The 19,761-nt window shown below is 47.6% G+C and overlaps 2 protein-coding genes across 9 annotated transcripts in view; both read right to left on the bottom strand.

The window, feature by feature from the left end:
- The window catches only part of XXYLT1 (xyloside xylosyltransferase 1), a 96,738-nt gene extending 85,597 nt beyond the window's left edge, over positions 1–11,141 (bottom strand). The window contains exon 1 of one of the 2 annotated variants that reach the window (XM_024111360.3): positions 10,693–11,141. In XM_024111360.3, coding sequence (XP_023967128.3) covers positions 10,693–11,085 — 393 coding nt within the window. In that variant the 5' untranslated portion in view covers positions 11,086–11,141. The remainder of the gene's footprint in view (positions 1–10,692) is intronic. The other variant, XM_065557465.1, reaches the window with a different exon arrangement.
- Positions 11,142–13,849: 2,708 nt separating this feature from the next.
- Positions 13,850–19,761, bottom strand: part of ACAP2 (ArfGAP with coiled-coil, ankyrin repeat and PH domains 2) — a 128,335-nt gene continuing 122,423 nt past the window's right edge. For all 7 annotated transcript variants that reach the window (XM_065557453.1, XM_065557454.1, XM_042843844.2 and 4 more), the window contains one exon: positions 13,850–18,597. In XM_065557453.1, the coding sequence (XP_065413525.1) occupies positions 18,494–18,597 (104 nt within the window). In that variant the 3' untranslated portion in view covers positions 13,850–18,493. The remainder of the gene's footprint in view (positions 18,598–19,761) is intronic.

The raw sequence follows: 19,761 nt of genomic DNA, 5'->3' as shown, positions 1-19,761 counted from the left end.
TAAATGTTTACTCAAGGAGGTGGGAACGACAATAACAAAAAATGTGGAAATGGCAGAAGTGCTAAATGCCTTCTTTGTTTTGGTTTTCACCAAGAAGGTTGGCAGTGATTGGACGCCTAAACATAGCAAACAGCAGTGAAAATGAGGTAGATTCAGGGGCTAAAATAGGGAAAGAACGAGTTAAAAATTACTTGGAGAAGTTAGATGTCTTCAAGTCCCCAGGGCCTGAGGAAATGCATCCTAGAATACTCCAGGAGCTGACTGAGGAGATAGCTGAGCCAGTAGTGAATATCTTTGAAAGTCATGGGAGACGGGAGAGATTTCAGGAGACTGGAAAAGGGCAAATCTAGTGCCCATCTATAAAAAAGGAAATAAAGACAACCTGGGGAATTACAGACCAGTCATCATAACTTTACTGCTTGGAAAGATAATGGAGGACATAATTAAGCAATCAATCTACAAACACCTAGATGATAATAAGGTGGTAAGTAACAGTCAGCATGGATTTGTCAAGAACAAATCGTGTCAAACCAACCGGATAGCTTTGTTTGACAGGGTAACAAGCCTTGTGGATAGGGGGGAAGCAGTAGATGTGGTGTATCTTGACTTTAGTAAAGTTTCTGATACTGTCTCGCATGACCTTCTCACAACCAAACTAGGGAAATGTAACCTAGATGGAGCTACTATATGGTGGGTACATAACTGGTTGGAAAACGGTTCCCAGAGAATAGTTATCAGTGGTTCACAGTCAAGCTGGAAGGTCATAACGAGTGGGGTCCCGCAGGGATCGGTTCTGGGTCCGGTTCTGTTCAATATCTTCAACAATGATTTAGATAATGACATAGAAAGAACACTTATAAAGTTTGTGGACGGTACCAAGCTGGGAGGGGTTGCAAGTGCTTTGGAGGATAGGATTAAAATTCAAAATGATCTGGACAAACTGGAGAAATAGGATGAAATTCAATAAGGAGAGATGCAAAGTACTCCACTTAGGAAGGAACAATCAGTTGCAAACATACAAAATGGGAAATAACTGCCTAGGAAGGAGTACTGTGGAAAGGGATCTGGGAGTCATAGTGGACCACAAGCTAAAGATGAGTCAACAGTGTAACACTGCTGCAAAAGAAAGCAATCATCATTCTGAGAGCTGGAGTGTTGTATGCAAAACACGAGAAGTAATTCTTCCAATCTACTCGGCACTGATAAGGCCTCAGCTGGAGTATTGTGTCCAGTTTTGGGAGCCACATTTCAGGAAAGATGTAGACAAATTGGAGAAAGCCCAGAGAAGAGCAACAAAAATGATTAAAGGTTTAGAAAACATGACATGTGAGGGAAGATTGAAAAAACTGGATTTGTTTAGTCTGGAAAAGAGAAGCCCGAGGGAGGATATGAGAACAGTTTTCAAGTGCATAAAAGGTTGTTACAAAGAGGAGGGTGAAAAATTGTTCTCGTTAAACTGTGAGGATAGGTCAAGAAGCAATGGGCTTAAACTGCAGCAAGGGAGGTTGAGGTTGAACATTAGGAAAAACTTCCTAACTGTCAGGGTGGTTAAGCATTGGAATAAATTGCCAAGGGAGGTTGTGGAATCTCCATCATTGGAGATTTTTAAGAGCAGGTTAGACAAACACCTGTCAAGTATGGTCTAGAACAGGGGTGGGCAAACTTTCTGGCCTGAGGGCCACATTGGGGTTGCAAAATTGTATGGAGGGCCGGATAGGGAATATTTAGTTCTGCCTTGAGTGCAGGCTTCCTTAGAGGTTTTTAAGGTCAGGCTTGACAAAGCCCTGGCTGGGATGACTTAGTTGGGAATTGGTCCTGCTTTGAGCAGGGGGTTGGACTAGATGACCTCCTGAGGTCTCTTCCAAGCCTGAGATTCTATGATTCTGTGACTGGACTCGATGACCTCTCGCGGTCCCTTCCAATCCTACAATTCTATGATTTCTACGAAACGAAGCCTGCATTTTTTCTGAATGCTCCGATCTAGGCATTATTGTGGGGCCGTTCTCTGGCCTGTGCTGTGCAGAAGCTCAGATGATGACAATGGTCCTTTGCTGGCCCTGCAACCTGTGACTCAACAAGGATCTCAGCACCCCGGCCCGGGAGGAGGGGAACTCACCCCATTGTCCAAGGAGCAGGGGCTGCCGCACTGCACAGGCGACTTGCCCACAGCCACAGGGGAAATCAGCTGCTTTGGGCGCTCTGAGGAGCAAGTGGGTTTGCAGGATTCCCAGGTATCAGGTACAAAAGCGCTGGGATTCAGTCTCAGCATGACCATCCCCCGACCCACCCTTTAGCGAAGGCCCTGCCCCGGCTAAGATGTCAGTCAAGTAGCTGGAACGTGCGCTGGACGCACTCAAGGAGCAAGTCACACTCCCCGGCAGTCTCTCTCTTTCGCTCTGTTTTCCATACCCATGAACCCAGCCAGGCCAGCAGAGTCCAGACGGATGGCTCTGTATGCAGCGTCCCCCTCTATCCTCTGCACAGTGTTTTCAGCAGCCAGAGAAGGTTGAAAGCTATCTACAGTTCCCCGGGCCACCAGCCAACAAGACAGAAAATGGTTTAACAAACTGTAGTTGTTTCCTACCAGCGTTCTTTGATCACAGGTTATTCAACGATGAATTATTCAGCCGAAAGCGTCGGCAAAGAAGAGGATCTTGCTTTCAGAATATCAGAGGAATGAATGACGTCTCACCAGCTCCGTTCTAATTTCATTAGAAAGAGGCGCATTCCCCACTGTTCAAATACATTTTACACCTTCCAATTAAAGTGACGGACAGAGAGAAACAGCAGCTTCCTGGAATCTCTGCGCATTTACGTTTGTCCTTCTCCCCTGTGCCCATTCCACAGCGAGCCACGTTCTGACTCTCAGAGCGTACGGCCAGAACGGACCTTAGTCTGACCTCCTGTGCAGCACAGGCCATCGCACGCCCCAGCCACCCCTGCTCTGAGCCCAGTAACTTGGGTGTGGCTACAGCATCTTCCAGAAAGGCTCCAGCCTGGGTCTGAAGACACAGAGAGATGGAGAATCCACCACTTCCCTGGGGAGTTTGTTCCAATGGCTAATCACCGTCACTGCCTGATTACTCATTTGCATTTGGCTGGCTTCAGCTTCCAGCCCTTGGTTCTAGTTCTGCCTTTCTCCGCCAGATCCAAGAGCCCTTCAGGAGCGGGTGTTTTCCCCCAGGAAGAGCCTTACACGCTGTGATCGAGTCCCAGAGTCAGCAGCACATTCACCCTCCAGTGAGCAAAACAGGAAACTCAGGCCCGTTCTCATTTACATTTGCCCCTCCCCCCTCGAATTCACCCATCAGCCGGAGGGGCCTGATCCCCAGGCAGCGCTGAGCGCCGCCCTCCGACACTCAGCAGCGCTTGTCAACGTTCTGGAAGAGCCCGACGGGCCCTGGGGCCCCCTTAGCTCACACCTCTGAAACCCAGAGTTACAGACCATGCCAATGCACTGCCTCTGCCCCGGGAGCTGGCAGCGCCACTGGGAATCAGCTGCATGCCCTGGGCCGGGGTAGCTGTACGGACCGGTGGTGGAATGAGCTAGACCAGCTTGTCAGAGCGGGGACTGCGTTATGAGGAGCACTTGGAACCGGGACAGAGCACAAGTCTCTTGAGGCCACTGCAGAAAAGCTAATGAATTCTTTGCATCTGTATTCGCTGCAGAGGATGTGAGGGAGATTCCCACACCTTAGGCCTGGTCTACACTACGAGTTTAGGTCGACTTTAGCAGCGTTACATCGAATTAAGCCTGGACACGTTCACACGACGAAGCCCTTTCTTTCGACTTAAAGGGCCCTTTAAACCGGTTTCTTTACTCCACCTCCGACGAGGGGATTAGCGATAAAATCGGCCTTAGCAGGTCGGAATTGGGGTAGTGTGGACGGAATTCGACGTTATTGGCCTCCGGGAGCTATCCCACAGTGCTTCATTGTGACCGCTCTGGACAGCACTCTCAACTCAGATGCACTGACCAGGTAGACAGAAAAAGCCCCGCGAACGTTTGAATTTCATTTTCTGTTTGCCCAGCGTGGAGAGCACAGGTGACCACGCAGAGCTCATCAGCACAGATAACCGTGATGGAGTCCCAGGATCGCAAAAGAGCTCCAGCATGGACCGAACGGGAGGTACAGGATCTACTCGCCATATGGGGAGATGAATCAGTGCTAGCTGAACTCCGTAGCAGTAAACGAAATGGCAAAATATTAGAAAAGGTCTCCAAGGCCATGAAGGACAGAGGCCATAACAGGGACGCACAGCAGTGCCGCGTGAAAATTAAGGGGCTAAGGCAAGCCTACCACAAACGGAAGGTCCGGGGCAGAGCCGCAAACATGCCGCTTCTATGCGGAGCTGCATGCCATGCTAGGGGGTGCAGCCACCACTACCCCAACCGTGTGCTATGACTCCTTCACTGGAGAAACACACAGGGAAGCGGGTTCGGGGTACGAGGAAGATGAGGATGAAGATAATGTAGATAGCTCACAGCAGCAAGGAAGCAGAGAAACCGGTTTTGATTTCCCCAGAGTGACCTGGAGCCAGTAACCCCCGAACTCACCCAAGGCATGCTCCCAGACCCTGAGGGCACACAGGGGACCTCTGGTGAGTGTACCTTTGTAAATATTACACATGGTTTAAAAGCAAGCGTGTTTAATGATTAATTTGCCCTGGCAATCGCGGCCAGTACAGCTACTGGAAAAGTCTGTTAACGTGTATGGGGATGGAACGGAAATCCTCCAGGGACATCTCCAGAAAGTTCTCCTTCATGTACTCCCAAAGCCTTTGCAAAAGGTTTCTGGGGAGGGCTGCCTTATCCTGTCCACCATGGTAGGACACTTTACCACGCCAGGCCAGTAGCACGTAGTCTGGAATCATTGCATAACAAAGCATGGCAGCGTATGGTCCCGGTGTTTACTGGCATGCAGACAACATCCATTCCTTATCTCTCTTTGTTATCCTCAGGAGAGTGATATCATTCACGGTCACCTGGTTGAAATGGGGCGATTTTATTAAGGGGACATTCAGAGGTGCCCGTTCCTGCTCTGCTGAACAGAAATGTTCCCCGCTGTTAGCCATGCAGTGGGGGGGAGGGGTGAAGTGATCATCCCCGATAATTGGGTGTGGGGGAGGGAGGGGGGTTAGTTGGGTTTGTGCTACATGTTAACCCGGAAACCGCAGCCCCTCCTTTTACATTGCAAACCCATTTTAAATAGCCAACCCAATGGGTGCTTGGTATGGGAAATGAGGGCACTACTGTTTGAAACCATTCCCACATGTTAAGAAGGTGAAAAAAGCCAAAAGACTGTGGCTTACCATGGCTGCCTGCAAGCCGAAATCTGTTGCCTGGCACCGCGTGAGTGATCTCTCACATCAAACCAGCAGGCCCTCAATAGAAGAGGAAAAATGCGACCTTGTAACGAAAGCACATGTGCTGTGTAATGTGAACAGCAAAATTTAACGTGAAAGAGTGTACCCAGTGTTCTCTAAAATGTGTCTTTTTTAACCACCTCTCCCTTCTCCTCCACCAGCTGCAAATGTTTCTCCTTTGCAGAGGCTAGCAAAGATTAGAAGGAGAAAACGGCGGACTCGGGATGATATGTTCTCGGAGCTCCAGATGTCCTCCCATGCTGACAGAGCACAGCAGAATGCGTGGAGGCAGTCAATGTCAGACTACAGAAAAGCACAGTATGAACGAGAGGAGAGGTGGCGGGCTGAATCGCGGGATGAACAGAGCAAGTGGCGGGCTGAAGATGATAGGTGGCGTCAGCTTGCAGACAGAAGGCAAGAGTCGATGCTCCGGCTGCTGGAGCATCAAACTGATATGCTCCAGCGTATGGTTGAGCTGCAGGAAAGGCAGCAGGAGCAGAGACCGCCGCTACAGCCCCTGTGTAACCAACAGCCCTCCTCCCCAAGTTCCATAGCCTCCTCACCCAGACACCCAAGAACACGGTGGGGGGGCCTCCGGCCACCCAGTCACTCTACCCCAGATGATTGCCCGAGCATCAGAAGGCTGGCCTTCAATAAGAGTTAAAGTTTTAAACTGCAGTGTGCCCTTTTCCTTCCCTCCTCCCCCACCCATCCCGGGCTACCTTGGCAATTATCCCCCTAGTTGTGTGATGAATTAATAAAGAATGCATGAATGTGAAGTAACAATGACTTTATTGCTTCTGCAAGCGGTGCTCGAAGGGGGCAGGGGAGGGTGGGGTGGTTGGTTTACAGGGAAGTAGAGTGAACTGGGTGGGGGGGTGGGGCAGAGGGTTCATCAAGGAGAAACAAACAGAAGTTTCACACCGTAGCCTGGCCAGTCACAAAACTCGTTTTCAAAGCTTCTCTGATGCGCACCGCGCCCTGCTGTGCTCTTCTAACCGCCCTGGTGTTTGGCTGCGCGTAATCAGCAGCCAGGCGATGTGCCTCAACCTCCCACCCCGCCATAAATGTCTCCCCCTTACTCTCACAGATATTGTGGAGCGCACAGCAAGCAATAACAATGGGGATTATTCTTTTCGCTGAGGTCTGAGCGAGTCAGTAAGCTGCGCCAGCGCGCTTTTAAACGTCCAAATGCACATTCCACCACCATTCGGCACTTGCTCAGCCTGTAGTAGAACAGGTCCTGACTACTGTCCAGGCTGCCTGTGTACGGCTTCATGAGCCATGGCATTAAGGAGTAGGCTGGGTCCCCAAGGATCACGATAGGCATTTCAACATCCCCAACGGTTATTTTCTGGTCTAGGAAGAAAGTCCCTTCCTCCAGCTTTCGAAACAGACCATACTGCCTGAAGACGCGAGCATCATGTACCTTTCCCGGCCATCCCACGTTGATGTTGGTGAAACATCCCTTGTGATCCACCAGGGCTTGCAGCAGCATTGAAAAGTACCCCTTGTGGTTTATGTACTCAGTGGCTTGGTGCTCCGGTGCCAAGATAGGGATATGGGTTCCGTCTATCGCCCCACCACAGTTTGGGAATCCCATTGCAGCAAAGCCATCCACTATGGGCTGCACGTTTCCCAGAGTCACTACCCTTGATATCACCAGGTCTTTCATTGCCCTGGCAACTTGGATCACAGCAGCCCCCACAGTAGATTTGCCCACTCCAAATTGATTCCCGACTGACCGGTAGCTGTCTGGCGTTGCAAGCTTCCACAGGGCTATTGCCACTCGCTTCTCAACTGTGAGGGCTGCTCTCATCCTGGTATTCTGGCAATTCAGGGCAGGGGAAAGCAAGTCACAAAGTTCCATGAAAGTGTCCTTACGCATGCGAAAGTTTCGCAGCCATTGGGAATCATCCCACACCTGGAGCACAATGCGGTCCCACGAGTCTGTGCTTGTTTCCCGGGCCCAGAATTGGCGTTCCACGGCATGAACCTCCCCCAGTAACACCATGATTTGCACATTGCTGGGGCCTGTGCCTTGGGAGAGGTCTATGTCCATATCAATTTCCTCATCACTCTCGTCGCCGTGCTGCAATCGCCTCCTCGGCTGGTCCTGGTTTTGCTTTGGCATGTCCAGGCTCTGCATATACTCCAGGACAATGTGCGTGGTGTTCATAGTGCTCATAATTGCCGCGGTGATCTGAGCGGGCTCCATGATCCCAGTGCTATGGCGCCTGGTCTGAAAAAAGGCGCGAAACTAGTATCTGACGGACAGAGGGAGGGAGGGAGGGAGGGGCGAGTGACGACATTGCGTACAGGTACAGGGAATTAAAATCAACAAAGGTGGCTGTGCATCAGGGAGAAACACAAACAATTGTCACACAGAATGGCCCCCCACAAAGATTGAACTCAAAACCCTGGGTTTAGCAGGCCGTTGATTTCACGGAGGGAGGGGGAAGCAAATGAATACAGAACAAATCTATTTTTTACATCTTAAGCTGGCAGACGACGGTGCAGCATGACTGATAGCCCTCGGCATCTTCTGGGTGCTTGGCAGAAAATACTGGGCGCTTGGCAGAAAATAGCACACTGCAACTGATAGCCATCATCGTCAAGACAGTTTGATAGGACTGAGCATGTCTGCCCAGGTGCCCATGATTGACAGCCACTGCAGTACGATGACGATGGATACCAGTCGTAATATACCATCTTCTACCAAAAGGCAAGGGGCTGCTGCTGTGTGCAATGCAGCCCCATGTCTGCCAGGCCCACGTCTGCCAGCACCCAGATCGCCGATGAAGGCTACCAGTCATACTGCACCGTCTACTGCCAAAAGGCAATTAGCTGCTGCTGTGTAGCAATGCAGTCCCACGTCTGCCGGCACCCAGAGGACATATGGTGACGGTGAGCTGAGCTGAGCTGAGCGGGCTCCATGCTTGCCGTGGTATGTTGTCTGCACAGGTAACCCAGGTAAAAAGGCGCGAATCGATTGTCTGCCGTTACTCTGACGGAGGGGGAGGTGCCTGACGACATGTACCCAGAACCCCCCGTGACACTGTTTTGCATCATTCAGGCATTGGGATCTCAACCCAGAATTCCAATGGGCGACGGAGACTGCAGGAACTGTGGGATAGCTACCCACAGTGCAACGCTCCGGAAGTCGACGCTAGCCTTGGTACTGTGGACGCGGGCCGCCGACTTAATGCGCTTAGAGCATTTTCTGTGCGGACACACACAATCAGCTGTATACAACTGATTTCTATAAAACCGGCTTCTATAAATTCGACCTAATTTTGTAGTGTAGACATACCCTGAGCCTTTCATTTTAGGAGACAAGTCTGAGGAACTCTCCCAGATTGAGGTGTCAATAGAGGAGGTTTTGGAACAAACTGATAAATTGAACAGTAGCAAGTAGGGACAGATGGCATTCACCCAAGAGTTCTAAAGGAACTCAAACATAAAACTGCAGAACTAACAACTGTGGTATAAAAACAACAAGGCTTATGCCCAAATAAATCTGTTAGTCTTGAAGGTGCCACCAGACTCCTTGTTGTTTTTGTAGATACAGACTAACACGGCTACCCCCTGATACTTAACTGTGGTGTGTAACCTATCACTTAAATCAGCCTCTGTGCAGGATGACTGGAGGGTAACTAATGTGACACTGATTTTTTAAAAAGACTCCAATTACAGGCTGGTACGCCTAACTTCAGTACCAGGCAAATTGGTTGAAACTATAGTAAAGAACAGAGCCCCCGCTGTGCAGCGTCTCTGCAGTAACCATGTTGCCAGGGGCTCCAGTGCGCACAACTCTCCTGCATCCACACGGCCTCTGGGCACTTCCCCCAGTTACCGGCAGGTGGCTTCTGGAAGACCAGGGAACTCTGCCTCAGGACTGGGTGAATGCCAGGATTCGCCGGTGCCAGCCCCGCTCTTGGCCCTTCTCCCCACAGAGAGGCCAGCCGAACGGTCAGCTCTCTGCTCGCAGGAGAGGTTCAGGACACAGCACTGGACAAGCCACAGTCAGGCACTGCCCCCACTCGGAGGCGGCTGTAGCAAGGTGCGAGCAGGCGGGACAGGACAGGATGCTCCGGCAGCCTCTGTAGGCGCCCGAGAGCCACGGCTCCGAGCTTGTGACACAAAGATGGCCGTGCCCCCCTCGCAGTGATTTTCAATGCTGTGGGTCAGGCTAGCACTGGAGGCTGGAGGGACCGACTGCCCGAGACCTGGGCTAGGAGCAGCAGTGACGGAACATGAGGGTGAGACCCGAGTCCCCATTCACATGTGTGCATTCCTATGCCAACTCCTCCCAGCTTCCCTCTTCCACATGGTCCCCCCCTTAGGCAGGCCAGAGCCAGCCCCAGAGCTGCCGGTCAAAGCTACAATGAACCCAAGCGATGGGAGAACAGGCAGCAACCCCACCGGCGGAGGAATCAGACGGGTCTCAGAAGAGATGATGTGCGGCCAGGCACGGGAAGCAGTGCCCAAGTGTGGGAGCTGGCAGGAAGAGGAACGTTTGCACGGCTGGGGATGTGTCACCCGCAGCCAGGCCCCACTGGCACTGGATCAGGCAGAGAGGAGCCTGCCTGGTGGCTGGGCCTGCTCAGAGCGAGTCTGGTCCACGTCCTGGGGCGATCCCATGCGCTGCGGGGAGCACGTTTGAGCGTGGACACACGGTGCGTCACAGGCTCGCTGGGGGCTGCGCCACCAGTTCGCCAGCACAGACAGGGCCCAGCAACCACAGCGCGAGAAAGCCTCAGGCTAGACTGCCAGGCCCTCCTAACAGCCCCAGGAGTCCTTCCGATCGCTGCGGGGAGGGCCAGGCATTAGATGCAATCCAGGAGGGGCCTGAAGCTGGCGGAGAGGTTCCCCTGTTGCTATTATTTCAATAAGGGGAGCAGCACCTACAGGCCGCCCAAGGAAACTAAAAGGCAACATATTTAAAACTCAAATCAAATGCTTTCAGTGGCACAGAATTAACTTGTGGAACTCACTGCCACATGAGACCAGCGTGCTACAGGATTTAAAAGGGAGATTCAAGGTTTATAAGGATAATATGAAATTCCCGAGTTACATGAATAAAAAGCCAAGGGACAGGCGCCCTCCTGCTCTGCCTGACCCACCCGCTCCCCGGCTGGGACTCGGGAGACGACTCGTCGTCTATGAGCAAGGTCTCGTTAGTGGGCGTGCAGCACCGGCAAAGAACCGGGACTAAGCGCTGGGCGGGAGAGTGGCTGGGCACCAGCTCCTGGGGTACAGGTGTCATGGAACGGCCCAGGCCTCGCCCCCCGCCCAGGGCACCCCCGCGCCCCCCGGCCCTACCTGGCACTGGAAGGGGAGTCCCGGCAGCAGCGGGCGCAGCAGCCCCCGGGCGATCTCGCGGCTGGGCGGCTCGCTCACGAAGTGCAGGTGCAGAACCTGGCCGGGCTCGAAGCTCGCGTGGCGCAGCAGGGAGCGCAGCGCAGCCTGGCCCCGGGCCTGCAGCGCCGGGCTGCGCGCCGCCTTGGTGAACATCAGCAGCAGGTGGAAGCGGCGCGCGGCCGGGCGCGGGGCTGGGCGCGCGGGGCTCGGGGCGCGCGTGGCGCGCAGGCGGCGCGTGGCGCTGGAGAAGGTCTCGCGCCCCGCGCCCAGGTAGTAGAAGGCGCAGACACCCAGGGCGGCGGCCAGCAGCAGCAGCGCGCAGGGCGGGGGGCGCAGGGCGCCCAGCCGGGCCATGGCGGCGCGCAGGGGCCGGGCTGCGCGGGGAGCGGCCCCGCCTCCGAGCCACGTGGGGCCGGGCGGAGCCGCAGCCCGCAGCGCTCGGCCCCCGCGCGGGGAAAGTTCGCCAGAGCTCGCCTCGTGCGCCGGACAAAGGCAGAGGCGGGGTAAGAAAAACGCCGCTGCCGAGCCCGGTCCGGTCTGTGCCGGGTCTGGCCAGGGCTTGACACGGTTAAAGCGGGCGGGTCTGTCCCTCCCACTGCCCCTGGCCTCCGCCTGGCCGAGGGATTATTAATTCTGATTCTAGACTACGAGACAGTAGAGTATGTCCTGGTTAAGAAAAGTTTTGTAAAGGAGTGCCAAGAGTTCAGGGGTTAGGGACCCCCGCTTCTGGGGCTCCAGGGGCTTCTGTAGAGAGTATTGAGATTAATCGTTTTGTCTACGCCACGGGCCTCCGTGCTCCGTCCAGAAGGTACCAGCAGAGATGCTTAGCTTTGCACTTCTCAGTGTGTGGATTTGTCTCTCCACCCTTGGCTGCATTAGACCTGGACCCATGGACTTGTGCCTGTGCAGTTTTTCTAAAGTCCTTGACCTGTTCTTTCACCACTGCGGGCTGCTCACCTCCTCCCCATACTATACTGCCCAGTGCACAGTAAGAACTATTCAAGAACTGTATGTAGGTGGATGATGTTTTAAAGAAAGTCACACCAGTGAACTGGAGGAAGTCACTTACAGACTTAGGCTACATCTACACTACCGGGGGGAGGGGGAGGGGTCGATTTAAGATACGCAAATTCAGCTACGCAAATAGCGTAGCTGAATTCGACATATCGCAGCCGACTTACCCCGCTGTAGGGACGGTGGCAAAATCGACCTCTGCGGCTTCCCGTCGACGGCGCTTACTCCCACCTCCGCTGGTGGAGTAAGAGCGTCGATTTGGGGATCGATAACTCGATCCCCGAGAGGTCGATTTCTACCCGATTATTCAGGCAGGTAGTGTAGACCCAGCCTAAGATTCAGAGACTGTGGAAGTGATAATCTCATTTTTAACAGCAGTAGCGTCTTCTGCTGGTGTAGAAAGAATATTTTCTTCCTTTGGACTAATTCATTCCAAATTGAGAAATCATTTGGGACCTGAAAAAGCAGGAAAGCTTGTTTTTCTTTTCCAGATTATGAACAAGCAGGAAAATGAAGGTGAAGATGACAGAGTTAGCTGCAGAGGCCAATATTTTAAGTTTCTCGGGTTGACCCGGCTGACAGTCGTTTTAATGTTGTTTTTTTTAAATATTTAATTTAACTGTTAGTTTAAACAATTTTAACAAAAACAAACTTGATTTTAAAAAACTTGAATGTTTAACTAAATTCAAAAATTCATGCTTGTTTTGTTAAAATATTATGTTTGCTGTTGGAAGAAAAAAATCTAGAATACATAACGTTGTTTTAGTTAAATAAAACCATTTAAATGTCTGTCTGGTGCTGTTCTCCTCCTAATACAGCATGGCAAGAAAATCCTCCAAATACTAATGATTAACCTGTTGAACTGGAGCTAGTTCACCTCCCAATGACTTCATAAATATCTGCTTCAATTACCTTTGGTAAATGAAATAACCGATCATGCATTTTCTGATATAGCTGTAAAACTAATCTGAAAAGTTTTCAAAATAAATCAGTTTAAAAATGTATAGTGTGTACCTTCTAAAAATGAAACCTATATCTGAGTTGTGAAGAATATGTATTGTTATAACAAGAATGCACTTATATGTAGAAATCCATGATTAAATTGAGGCTTCCTGACTAGTGATTTAAATCAATTTGATTTAAATGAAATCCACCCTGCCAGAGCATATTCAGTCTCTCTGACCATAGAGCATGCACTAGGAGCTGTGAGATACTCCAGCATGCTCAGCAGGGACACAATCTTCAGAGGTTTCAGCTGTCAAAAAATCAAAGAAGTCTCTGCTGAGTACGTGACACCTGCCATTTTTCAAAGCCTTATAACTTGGCCAATTTTGGGTAGTTTTTCCACGGGGGAAGGCAAAAGGCACATCCCTCACACAAAGACCCCCCTCCACTGCCAAAGTTCAGCTCCCTAATCTAAAGCATCAGGGTGTGGGAACATTTCAAAGAAAAGATCAAGAATTTTGTAACATCAGCAAAACAATTTATTTTCCTCTGGCCTTGTTCTCAGAAACAGCCAAACTGCTTGGGCTGAATTTAAAAAATAAATCCTGAGGCAGACACCTGGCATGGAAAATTTTAGCCCAAACCGTTACGTTTTGGTAAAATTTTAAACAGAAAAGAGGGTCTTATAATGGGAAGAGTTAGGCAACCTGAATAATAGGCAGCGCTACCAACCCCATCTATAGTATGTCTGGGAGGATTCTTCCCAGTTTTGTTTCAGATTGGCTGCAACACTTGTTCCACCTCTGCATTAGGCTGGACAACTTCTTTCAAAATCCATCAGAAATAATCTGCTCTTTAAATTAAAACTTCATTTAGAAAAACTGCAAACTGGGATGATTTGAGCAGCTAAGAATTTGAATTTTCCTTCTGCAAAATTCCTAAGCTCTGCAGGAGAGGCTCCTTCCCGACGCAGTGATTGGAAGCGTTACTCTGCCACAGCACCGGCCACTGCTGAACTTTTACTCACAAATGCAATATGCCAAGGGTAGGTGTAGCTCACAACCAAACTAGCAATTGAAGGCTACTTGCTTTAAGATGTATTAACGTTTAGTTCCAAGAGTGTGGCAAAGCCTTGACAGATGCACACATTTCACCAGGATTCTGCAGCATACAAAGTCTTTATTCAAGTATAGTATTTACAGTTCTTACATAATGTACATAGAGTAACTATAAAGATAATGTATTTTTCTTCATTTACAATGAAACTACAATAAAACTACATTCAAGTTTTTGATACAAAGTCTATAGACTTATTAAATGCAAAGTAGGGCTGGTTATACATTCTTTCCAATTATGCATTTAGGAAACAAACAAAAAATCACAAGTGAATAAAAGCATTTACTACTGGAATGGTTCAAAAACACCGTCTAGTACAGATGTACTCAGGGATAGATACAGAAAGTCATTTACCACTCCAAACAGAATAACCATCCAGTTTGAGGAAACATGGTTTGATTCCTCAGTAATTACTATCATAACATGGGGAAAATTCTGATCTTAAGATAAAAATCAAGTGGGAATTTTCCTCTCTTACCATCTCCTTCCACGGGAAAAGAGAAGAAATAGTCTAAAGAAAAAATGGGGAAAGGGGGAAATGCAAATAAAAAGTACATTCATCTCCTCCCCACATCATATCTGTACATAGTTGGTTGACTGTTTTAAGTGTCCATTTGTACAAACCAGATATTGATACCGAGACCTGTGTGGGTTAGGCAGAACTCTGTGCAAAGGAGTATCAACCATGGCATTGTATTTAACGGAGGAAAATATTCTTTTACCTATCCGTAAGTGGATGGATAGTGGATGTTTTCAGAATTGGCTTTTAAAATGCTTTCAGTATCTTAATCAGTTCTAATCCTTTTGATGTTCAAATATTCATGCCTTGGACTCAAGGCACTAGTACATTATTTGGAATTCTATGAAATGGTCCTTTTATGTTCTCTGTGCCATTCAGAGATTTTATTAAAATGCATACTTCACATGCACGTTTGTTTAAAAACAGGATTTCCATGCTTCCCAGCAGCTGTCTATACACACTCAAAACATCATAGCAAATGTTACACTTCTTCTAGTTCTCATATATCCCTTGCACCAATGCTTACAAATAATTGGTATACATCAAACACGCTGTGGGTACAAGTCATGATTCAGAACAAGAAGGACTCTCCATTTTATATGGAGAATTTACTGATAAACCAATAGCACATGGAGGTGGTTTGTTTACATCAGCCCTGTCTACATGTAAAGCAAGTGAAAATGAATCCCTACAAGTGGAAGACACAGACAATATCTTCCAACATACCATGACCATTATAAATCATTAAGAGCATAATGTGAGTCCAGTGAAGTCAATGGGAAGGCTCCCGCTGATTTCAATGAAGTTGAGATTAAGTCCCAATTGTACAGGCGAGGAAACTAAATTCTACCATGTATTAATGAACTGAAGTGCATGTTCCAACTGCAACACAAGTGAAAGCAAAGCAAGACTTCTACCACCTACTGGATTCACTCAAACTTAAGGAAAAGGATAATGATTTCAATATGTCAAATAGCATAAAATTCAGCACAGTACAGAGATACCTGAATAGATAATCATTGTACCGACAGTAACAGAAAACAGGAAGCCTTAAAAACAAGTATAGATTGTAATGAAACATTACAGCCACCATTTTAACCAGCAGATAACCTACGTAAGTCATGTCAAAACAAAAAGTGTACTAAAATGTATTATGTGCTTTTCCATATTTACTCATTCCAAAAGTCTTTCTGCACATCTGGCCCTGGCTAGGATAAAGATTAAAAAAAGCCTTCAGTGTGGTAGCCAATATTAGGAATTCACATTTTATAATGATACATTTATTTTAAACTGTGTTAAGAAAATACTGCTGCCTTCTCCACAAATTAAGGCCAGTTGTATTCTACACATATATGAAAGTATGAACTGGAACTAAACTTTCCCATTACTTGGCACCTGGTTCAGCAGATCCTAAAGCATGATGGAGTCTTACTGCATGCACACTACTCAAGTCATATTCAGATTCACCTCGTAGCATGCGTGGGAATTTCCTAATACTACTAAGCAAAACAGCAGCACAGGAGTTATAGACTTGCCCATCAAGGACCATCTCTAAAGCCAGAGGGTCAATTGTCCTTCGTCCTGCTAACTGAAGACTTGATCTTCCTAGACACCAGATAGCTTCACAGCAGGTCTATTTTTGTCAGTGTCATTGATCACAAAAATGCTCTTCTGGTGAATGCACATTACACTGCACATCTCAGCATACATACCTGGCCAAGGAACTACACTGCATAGCCTGGGCTGCCAAAACCACTTCCCAAGTTTTTACAAACTCCAGGGCGTCTGTCAGAGCACTCTGATACGATCTACAGATCATACACATTAACGAACAATCCAAGCAGATTCTACAATTTAGCATAAACCCAGTATCAAAAGCTACTGACTGAGGAGAGCTGGGAACACAGCAGGGGCCCCACACAGCTACAGAGGAAGACAGCTGTGCTTTAGAGGGAATCCTTTTGCAAGCTTCAGCAGCAGCCCTGAGTGATTGGGAAGGAAATGCTGCCAGTGGTCACAAAGGTGGAGATATGGCATGGGGCATCTCAGAGGAGAGACTTCCAATATCTTTCAGTACTACGGAATAAAGACAGTGATCGTGCCCTGAAGCGTCGGGCAGCTTTTCTATATAGTCACTCTCACTGTACACCAAGCATTACTTGTAATGCAAGACAAGGCATCTAGACAAAACTGTATCTAAAATGTGTACTCTATACTGGGCGTATCTTACACAGCGTCTCAACTGTATGTGTGGAAGCTTTTACTCAAGATAGAATGTTAGTTAACATGACAGATCAGAGAGCATGCAATCATTCTACAGGAAGTCATTCCTGTTAAAGCTTACGACACTGATTTGTAAGCAACCTCAAATGTATTACTATGCAAATTAAATGCAGTTAAAATGGGCACCATTTACTTTGCTTAAAGTAATTAGGCTACAAATAATGCAATGATGAGACTGTAAAATTCACCCATTTACCACAATCTATTGGACACTTTCTGTAGCATGAAGATCTTATTCTGGTATCAAAGATCTTTCACATATTTTATTTCTGATTAGATATTTAATGCACAAGGATAAATATTTAAAATAGTTGTCTGAAATGTAACATGCCTGGAAAAGCTTAATTTACATACATTTAGAAAGCCCCTTCTGTATTTGCATTGTAACAAGCAAATGTTTTAAAATCTCTCTTATTTCCAAAGTAAATTTTAGCAGCAGTATAGCACATTGTTCTAATAGTTGAGGCAGATTACAGGAAATCTGCAGTAGTTTGGAAGACCAACCTAGAAATCCTGTCCAAAGTGCCAGCAAATGGAGGACCAATAACTAAGAAAGTCTGAGATGCTTTTGGGGCTCAGGTGTGAATTATCTATCTATATGCTATATACTATAAATACACAGATAAATCTGTATTTCGATGCATCGCGTACATGTGCACATTGACAGAATGCAGGGTGGAGCCCACTGAAAAGCTCTTGTTGCTGCCAACCGAATACCATTTCAGATTAGATTTGTTTTTGTTTTTTTTGTTTTTTTTTTTTTTTAAGAGCAGCGGTACAGTAAGACTTCCAGGTTTTCTACTACATGCCCTATTTTAGAAAGTAAGTACACAGACTATATTATGGCAGGCTTTGGGAAAAAGCATTGATTGCCCCCAGTGTAGGACGGCTACATCACTTGTGAGTGTTTTAATATTTCTTTATTGGGAACAATCCTGACAACAGCTTGGTGGGAGAGGCAACCTTCATTAGTATGACTGTCCTACGTTAATGCTTTGCTTGGCTCACTATTTATTTTCTACTCCCTAGTTCCAGCTTTTGAGATTCATTTTGATGTCAGTCAGTTGAATGCATTAAAACCAAAACTTGATGGCATTAGGGGATCAAATTTACTCCTAAGGGAAAGTTCCACAGAGAATCAATCAAATAAGCAACTTTATTCACAGCACGTCTGAATGTGAAAAAGGAAAGTAGCTGCTCCTCTGACATTTGGTCCTCCAGAACATGTACCTACAGTGACAGGACAGCAGTCACTGGCCTAGTGGCCTGCACTGTTGGAAGGAGTCAGCTGTGAAAGAGCCTGCAACAACAACCTCATTTCCTGTGTTAGTAGCACACCAGGGCAGAGGGGATGGAGGATCGTGCGTGTCATGGGCAGATGTACAGAAGGGAAGTTCAGGCAGGTGATCACCAGCTTTCCCATCCAAACAGACCGGAGAGGGAAAGGGCCTTAAGAGATGGGAGCTGTAGGGTTATAGCCGCCAGGCAGAATGGGGGAGACAGGGAAATTGTGCTGCTAGGGACTGCTCATAAGCAATGATGATCTGGTCATCCCACACACTTACAGGTTATGAGATCTGCAACGGTCCCAGCCTCCACCAGCCTCAAGTGTGACTCGACCTAATCCTGCTTCCACATGGCAAAACAGAACATTCTCCAACCAGAGCATCCCTTGCTAAAACAGCTCCATCTCCAGCTGCTGCAGTACTCACCCTGAATCACATGCAACAAATTACACCTCCCACCCTGCCGAAGGGTACACTAGAGTGCTCACTCAATCCAGACTACCAAATAGCTAACAAAAAGCATAATGAAAGCAGTTTAAAAAAATAAAGGCCACTGCTCTATAAGCATTAGAAAAGAACCAGGTTCCTTCTTAGACATTCAAGACTTCTGTGAATCCGATTGCTGAAAACGGTTTAGCTTCTCTGGATTATTGGATGCCATTTGGGAAAAATCACGAAAAATGTCCTGGTAAGTTTCATCTCCTGGGTAAAAGAAAAAAAAAATTAGGAAAATATTTCTAAAATATTTATCATGATGGCTAACACCACGCATCATCTCACAAATGTCCTAGTCATTACTGCATAACATTTATGTTTGTAGAACAGATTGTTCATATATGGCATAAAATTGATTGGTGACATGAAAGCTGACAGAGACTGGTTAACAACATGCACATTCTATAAAAGCAAATTAAACAAAGCCAAATTATACCTGAAAATAGCGCCTCAAAGGCAGCCACACAGAGGAAAGTTCAGAATTAGAGAGGAGATGCAAGCATTTTAAAACAATGGAAAAGAAAAACATGTTTAACATATACACAAAATTATTTTAAAAACAAAATAGTCAGAGGCTCCCCTTGAAAGTAGATCTATGGCAGAAATAAGGGATGAAGAAAAAATTTCATAACCAGCTAGTACATAATATAACAATTCTTAGCAAGCAACAGTATAAGAGCAGAGCACATTCCTACATTACTGAGGAAATTAAAGTTTGCAAGTGCTGGTGCTTTAGTATTTTAATAGGTAAAATGGCATTTTGTTTTATTTTTAAATGCAATATTTAACATGTTTTTGTCTTATACTTGAGAGTCTCTCTACATAAAGACAATGACCCATTGCTGACCATGTTTTTTTCAGCAGTATCACCCAGCCCCCTTCAATGGGTACTGAAAATGATTTCGCTGATAGCAGATGGCAGAGCATGGAAAGGAGATTTGTTCCAAGTTTCTCTTCCTGTCCTGTCTACACTAGCAGCTAAGCAATTGTCAGCCATTGTTTTCCATGGAATTTATTGAAATGAAATGGAGATATCCCATTTCCTAGAACTGGAAGGGACCTTGAAAGGTCATCGAGTCCAGCCCCCTGCCTTGAACTCACAACCCTGGGTTTAGCAGGCCAATGCTCAAACCACTGAGCTATCCCTCCCCCCCATTCATGTGCTGGAACGCTTTGCAGAAGCAGGGAATATGCTGCCATCCAAAACCTGCCCCTTCCCAGTCAGGAAAGGAGCAAACGCTGCTGTTACCTGTCTGACAACTCCATTATATGTTGCACAACGTAAGAGAAGAGGGGAACCAAAAGTTTACCTCTCTCACCAACTACAGTGGTGTGCAACAGATACCTCCCTTCCCTCTGGCTAGCTGGCGA

This window comes from Chrysemys picta, chromosome 9, assembly GCF_011386835.1.
Source record: "Chrysemys picta bellii isolate R12L10 chromosome 9, ASM1138683v2, whole genome shotgun sequence".
Lineage (NCBI taxonomy): Eukaryota > Metazoa > Chordata > Testudines > Emydidae > Chrysemys > Chrysemys picta.
Note: the sequence above shows the minus strand (reverse complement) of the source record. Positions and strands in the feature narration are given on the sequence as shown.